The sequence below is a fragment of the Hippoglossus hippoglossus genome, chromosome 18 (assembly GCF_009819705.1).
Source record: "Hippoglossus hippoglossus isolate fHipHip1 chromosome 18, fHipHip1.pri, whole genome shotgun sequence".
NCBI lineage: Eukaryota > Metazoa > Chordata > Actinopteri > Pleuronectiformes > Pleuronectidae > Hippoglossus > Hippoglossus hippoglossus.
This window is the reverse complement of record NC_047168.1, coordinates 6,282,091-6,288,999: the sequence shown is the minus strand read 5'-3', so window position 1 is coordinate 6,288,999 and position 6,909 is coordinate 6,282,091. Positions and strand designations below refer to the sequence as shown.

At 44.1% G+C, this 6,909-nt stretch overlaps 2 protein-coding genes across 2 annotated transcripts in view; one reads left to right on the top strand and one right to left on the bottom strand.

Moving 5' to 3' along the window:
- cct7 (chaperonin containing TCP1, subunit 7 (eta)) overlaps positions 1–3,085 on the top strand; it is a 5,578-nt gene extending 2,493 nt beyond the window's left edge. The window contains exons 6-12 of the mRNA XM_034615614.1: positions 33–207; positions 348–512; positions 606–794; positions 882–979; positions 1,076–1,208; positions 1,873–2,079; positions 2,206–3,085. Coding sequence (XP_034471505.1) covers positions 33–207; positions 348–512; positions 606–794; positions 882–979; positions 1,076–1,208; positions 1,873–2,079; positions 2,206–2,433 — 1,195 coding nt within the window. The 3' untranslated portion in view covers positions 2,434–3,085. The remainder of the gene's footprint in view (positions 1–32; positions 208–347; positions 513–605; positions 795–881; positions 980–1,075; positions 1,209–1,872; positions 2,080–2,205) is intronic.
- Positions 3,086–4,519: 1,434 nt separating this feature from the next.
- hspa12b (heat shock protein 12B) overlaps positions 4,520–6,909 on the bottom strand; it is a 12,133-nt gene continuing 9,743 nt past the window's right edge. Inside the window, 3 exon segments of the mRNA XM_034615613.1 lie at positions 4,520–5,808; positions 5,882–6,072; positions 6,792–6,895. Coding sequence (XP_034471504.1) covers positions 5,335–5,808; positions 5,882–6,072; positions 6,792–6,895 — 769 coding nt within the window. The 3' untranslated portion in view covers positions 4,520–5,334.

Sequence of the window (6,909 nt, the reverse complement as noted above, 5' to 3'; positions counted from 1 at the left end):
CTTAAGTGGTCATTCTCCTTGTTTCCTCTCAGAGAGCAGAGGCAGTTGTTGGTGAAGTGTGCAGCCACAGCCATGAACTCCAAGCTCATTGCTGGTCAGAAGGAATTCTTCTCCAAGATGGTGGTGGATGCCGTCATGTCTCTGGATGTGCTGCTGTCTCTCAAGATGATTGGCATCAAGAAGGTCCAGGGGGAGGCCTTGCGGTTGGTGTCTTAAATTCAGCTATGTCATGATGAGATTTGAAATAATGCTTTCATAAAAAAAAAAAAGCTGTAAATCAGAATGCAGTTTCCTCTTCCTCCCTCTGTCTGGGACTGTCTAACTTTACTCTCTGTACCCGTGTACAGGATTCCCATTTGGTGGATGGGGTTGCGTTCAAGAAGACCTTCTCCTACGCTGGGTTTGAGATGCAGCCCAAAAGCTACGAGAATCCCAAGATCGCTTTGCTCAATGTGGAGCTGGAGCTGAAGGCAGAGAAGGAGAACGCCGAAGTCCGTGTGAAATGTGTGGAGGTATGAAGTTGACGACACCACATAAGTATGTCAAACAACTACCCAAAAGGCTGTGTATTATTCTATAATTTCTCCCGTCTCCTATTTGTGCAGGACTACCAGGCCATTGTGGATGCAGAGTGGAACATCCTGTACGACAAACTGGAGAAGATCCATCTGTCAGGAGCCAAGGTGGTTTTGTCAAAGTTGCCGATCGGTGATGTGGCCACTCAGTACTTTGCTGACAGAGACCTGTTCTGTGCTGGCAGAGTGCAGGAGGAAGATCTGAAGAGGACCATGATGGTAGGACTTCCACAGTTGCATATAGATATAATTCTGATGTGATAAGTAGTTTGAATAATTCCTGACTGTGTGTAATGTGACCTCCAGGCATGCGGCGGCTCCATTCAGACCTCAGTTAGCAGTATGACGGATGACGTCCTGGGACAGTGTGACATCTTTGAGGAGGTCCAGGTGGGAGGAGAGAGGTAAGAGGGACCAGTGCAGTTTTGTCTTTTTTTTTACAGAGCAACTTCAAATGACGACTCTCCCACAGCTCACACCTACCCCGTCTGTGTCCACAGGTATAACATCTTCAAAGGATGCCCGAAGGCAAGGACATGCACCATCATCCTGAGGGGCGGAGCGGAACAGTTCACAGAGGAGACAGAGAGATCTCTGCACGATGCCATCATGATCGTACGCAGAGCCATCAAGGTCAGTTGATGTGTGGAGACAATGTGAGCGGGTTTTCCAGCAAGTGCAAGAAGGCTCAATATGAGAACAGTGTTAGTTATATACAGCACTGTGTTACTGCTGATCCCACCTGTATGACTTGTTATTTATACAGTCTGAAAAATCATGTGCACCATGTGATTGTACAAAGTGACCTTATTTCTTCCTACCCTTGTTTTATATTTTATGGGAACATGTTAAAGTGCAAGTTGTTATTGGCTGTAGCGAATAAAAAGTGGTTAATGTCCATTTAATAATTAGCATCTTGAGCTGAGTTGAGCTTCACTGAACTTTGAATGAACAGGTGAACAGCTATTTGTGCAGCCTCAGGGTTCAGCAGTTGGTCTTTATTTGCATCGGCTCAATTACTGCAGGTCACTTTTACAGTTTCAGAAAGAAAGCTGCAACCACTGGCCGAGCAAACAGCCCATTCCAAACATGCATGTTTAGAACAGGCACCGCTCTACCCTTTTTGGTACATTTGACAAAAATTGGTTCATACCTGTGGGTTTAAGTCAGTGTAGCAGTATATTCGACTCTGCTTTTAGTGGCGATCTTTACTGATCCAGAAACTTAATCCACTTAAATTTGTTGACCACTCTGCACACTGATGGCAATAAACTGACTGTATTCAACCCGTTTCCAGAACGACTCCGTTGTTGCGGGTGGAGGAGCCATAGAGATGGAGTTGTCAAAGTACCTGCGGGATTATTCCAGGACCATCCCTGGAAAACAGCAGCTGTTGATCGGCGCGTACGCCAAGGCCCTGGAGATCATCCCCAGGCAGCTGTGTGACAACGCCGGCTTTGATGCCACCAACATCCTGAACAAACTGCGTGCCAAACACGCACAGGTAGGATGGAAAAACACGCTCACCTACTCTTGCACGACACTGAGGAAAAGCACTTGTCATAAGCATTTAAAAAGTGTGCTTTCAGATGATTGTATTCATTGCTTCATCTTTCTTTTCTCGTGTTAGGGTGGTATGTGGTACGGTGTGGACATCAACAACGAGGACATAGCAGACAACTTTGTGGCCTGTGTCTGGGAGCCGTCCATCGTGCGGATCAACGCTCTGACAGCAGCGTCTGAGGCCGCCTGCCTCATCCTGTCGGTTGATGAGACGATCAAGAACCCCCGCAGCTCTATGGAGGGACCTCCAGGCGGCGGCAGGGGCAGAGGCCGTGGTAGACCCCACGCTCACTAAGAGGCAGCAGGAAGAAAACCCCATTTGAAACTGGCATTAAAATCTAAATGCAGGGAGACGGTCGAGGTACATTTAAACTAAGATTGTGTTAAATGTGTCTCAATGGGTTTGACCTGAATTTTGATTTTAATTCTAGATAAAATGAGGTTCTGTAACCAGTCGTACACGTTTGCGAATGGCAGGTTTAGTGAAACAAACCAAAGGGGGGAGAGAGAAGTTCATCCTTCAATTTCATGACAGATTCTTTGGCTGTGTCCAAGATGGCCAACGTCTCTTGTGTCTTTGTTTTTCCATCTGTAGATCTTTTTTTTTTAGCCAAGCTTTGACTAGCTGTTAGACACTTAACGCATTGTCTGGTTCCACCTGTGGCCATGTTACTGGGAAATTATTGTGAAATACAAGAATAAGATCGATCCCCCCCGTTGGTTTTGAAACAAACACTCCTGTCCCTTCAAGGTCGGCTCTTCCTCTCTGACCTGAAGGAGCCATTCTGTCACTTCTAATCTGGTTTGTTTTTTTCTGTTACGTGACAAACTGTGTAACATGAAAAATTGAGCACTGATGTCGAGCAGTTCTGAACCATTCATTGTATGCGCTGTGGGAAACTATTTATTGGACCATTCTTATCAATAAATTCACAGCTGAAATCAAACTGTTGTCTGTAAAAGTGATTAGTCAGTGTCTATCTATTTAACAACAATGTCTCCTCTGTTCTCTCACTGGCTCTGTGCTTGTGCAATATCACAGCCTCATGATCTGTTTTCTCTTTGGTATCTCAATCTAAATCATAATGTTTACTGCTCTTTCAGCACAGAGCAAAGTTTTGGTGGGCAGGCATGTGGAGAAGGGAGATGCAAACTAGTTAGTACTACAGGATTTAAAATTCACCATTTTGTGCTAATTAATGGTGCTCAGAAGGCGCTACAGCAGAAACATCTTTAAATGCGAAGTGGGGCGCATAAAAAAATTGCATTTTTTGGAGTTCGTTCATAAGTTTTGTTTTACTTTATTTATAACCATGGATACAGTTTATTAAAGCATACACAATATAGAGGTCATTTTCTGACTTGGATTTGACAGGCTGATGTCTTCAGGTCTGAAAAATACAAACCGACCAAACCATCCATATAGTTCTTCCACCTACAGCTGCATTAACCAATAACTGCACTGGAACTGAATTTACTAAGTGCAATAAGAATGGTGATCTTTACTCCCCATGCTAATTCAGATTATTGTATAATTGGTGTATAAAGAGGCAATTTATAAACATGATCAGGATGTGCACATAGTACAATGCATTCACAAAAATTTCAACTTTTTTGTAGCCATACGCAAAAATAATTTGTATTAAAAAAAGTGATGAACTGAATTATCACATTGACACAAGTGTTCAGTCTCTGACACTTGAAATGTAGCTGATTCCTCCGGTGCTACATTCAGCTGGTTGGACATAATTTGGAAAGACACACCTCACAGCTGTAAAAGCACATCAGAGTTGGGGATCAGCCACGGGGACCATCGGGTCCTTTGCTATCTCTGTTTCTCATAATTAAAAATAAACTTTATTTTATAGCACCTTTTTAAAACAAAATTACAAAGTGCTCTACAAGGAAGAAAGAACACCAGGCAGACAATAAGAAAAGAGGATAAAACAAAGAGTAGAGAAAAAAGAAATAACATTGTTTCATATATAACAAAATAAAGGGATTTAAAAGAAGCTACAGAATCAGGCCGTCAAACTTGGATAGGGTGTGAATTCCATAATGGAGGAGCTCTGATCGCGAAAGCTCATGAATGATCTCATAGATGATGCAGATAAATGCGAGGCCCCTGTGCTTGGTTTCATGTGTCGTGGCAAAGGGGCAGAGATACTCATGTCAATGTGATATTCCAGTTTTTCCTTTATAATTATTATTCAATATTATTCACTTTAACACGGTGTGGTATTGAATGTGGATTGATGACATTTTCCTTTTTAAACTTTACTTTTGCACAAGGCTGCAACAACAAAAAATGTGTGTCAGTGTTGTGTTTGCAGCTTGATCGATCACCCTTCAGTGACCAAAAAAGAATAAAAAAACACAGCTCTAATCTGCTCGTTCTGAGGTTTTGAAACAATAATATCTTTAAAGAACCGATGGAAAGTTACCAGGAGCGATCAGATCAACCCAAGTACAGTATGTTCAGCCTCACACATACAGGGTAACATCTGTCAGACATGCATATGAAATTGCGAATGAAATATTTATTTTTAATACCCTGTTAGCGACACTTCCTTCCTTCTACATGACTTCTGACAATTTCTGTTTTCCAAGATTTTCAACTTGTAATTCAATATTTTCACCACTAGGTGGTGCACAATCACAATTGCGCCAAAGAGACAAAGCTAAAGCTTAGGTAGTAGCATCAAAATCTCATATATTTTAGTATAGAAATAGGATTTAAATGAGGTATTATTAAGTGTATGAGAGAAAAGGCAGTTTACGTTAACGTTGATTTAATACGTTTATGAGTGAGTGTCACTCCAGGTAGTTTCTTCATTCGGTCGAGTTTCTCCAGGTAACTGATTAATAAACGTCCACAGAGGCTGAAGTTCTCACGCAGGTTGGCTAATCTTACAGTACCTCACCTGTTCGTCTCACTCCACTGAAGCCAGAGGGCAGACATTTTGGTTTTTAGAGAGCACGTCACTGTTGAGTTCAATTTTCATTCTTTTTAAGTTCATGATGTTTTTTCTGCTCTAGTGGTTAAATGAAAAGCCTAAATGTCATGAGTTTCTAGTGCGAATCCAAAGGTCCTCACCCTCCCACAATATCCGGGGCCCACTCCCAAAGTACCGCTTTTTCTAAAATTATCATCCTTGAAATCAGCTACTTCCTTGTCTCCACTTCCTGCTCCTCCTCAGTTAGACAGGAAGTCTATGGAAGCCCGCACGGAGCGGTTCGACATGACGTCAGCGGCTGTCACTTTGATCTCTGTGTCCCCAAACTGCATGGTCGCTCTGATCTCCCTCCTCTCCTGGCCTCCTCCCCCTGCTCCCCCCACTGCGCCCGGCGGCGGCAACGGCTCCGGTAGGTCTAAAGTTATCGTGCCACATTTCCTGACGCCGGGGTCTGAGATGTACGTGATGTCGTCTGTAGCACTGCAGTAGATGTTGATGATGATCTTTCGTTGGCCCAGGCGAGCGGGCGTGTAGCTGCGCCGCACGACCTCGCCCAGAGCCACCGACTGGTCAAGGCAGACGAAGCGGTCGAAGATGTCGGTGCACCACTCGCGGCCGTCTTTGATGAGTAGTTTATCTCGAGGGTGGCGCCCCTCCACAAACCGGTTCAACACACCGACGCCGTAGGTCAAGGGGCATCGACGCACTCGGACCTGTGATAGAGAGGTCATTAGAACGTGTGTTACAGAGCTACTTCCACATTAACAGGTTTTCCAGAGCTCTCACCACAGTGGGATCCAGCCCAAAGAGCACGGCGCCCTTCAGTATGGTCAGGCCAACGTCATGGGGGATGATGATGCGGCACGTCCGCCCAAACGCCTTCTGGATTGCTTTCTGCAGCATAGGCGACTCTGCAAAACCTCCAACGAGGAAGAGGAAACGCACGCCGTGTACCTCCGGCTTCACCATCAGCTCCTCTGTCAGGGGGACAGGGCAGGAGGAATATCTTCAAAATAAGATCACTTCATTGGACGTCGATGGTGTAAGTGAATGAGAAGCAAGAGTCGTGGTGCAGAAACAATGATTTTGGATGTTTCTTGGGGGAACATGGATTTTTGCTTTTTTTGGATGAGCTACACTTTAAGCTTAAAGCTGCACTAGTCAAACTTTTTATTAACAATCGATCAAATCACTGCATGGAGGGAATCTCTCATAGCGATGGGGTTGAATCCACATAAGATAACCTTATCCCCCTTAACCCTAACGCGATTGTCCGACTGTGCAGTTCTCCACAGAGTATTCTTTTTTCTTTGAGTTAACTGTTTTGGTTTATGGCCCACAGCTGTAACTTGGTACATTCTAAATGGCGACTCATTGTTATGTCACCCATTGGTTTGTGAGCTGCCAAGTCTCAAGTTTGGCATTTGGTAGACCATTTTTTGATACTGTAGAAACCAGTGAAGTCGCCCTCTGCTGGTCAGAGAAGACCCTTCTTCATTAGCTTCCCTTTGCCGACCTATGGTCTTTGTCCATTTTTATAAACAAGTCTATGGTTCATTCTCTCTCATTAACTTCACTTTCAGCAGCAGCAGGCCGATATCTTCATCATCATAAGTGCAGCTTCAAGTAGGATAAAGTGGTCACACATCCATTTCTGCTGGCATCTTCTTTAATTGTTTGTCCGTGTGTTTCTCACCAATGTGTTTGACAATGTTGACAATAGTGGGCTGGAAGAGCTCATTCATGGCCTCCTGTGTCAGTCGCAGCATCCCCTGGGACGACCACTTCACTATGTTCATACTGACACACACACA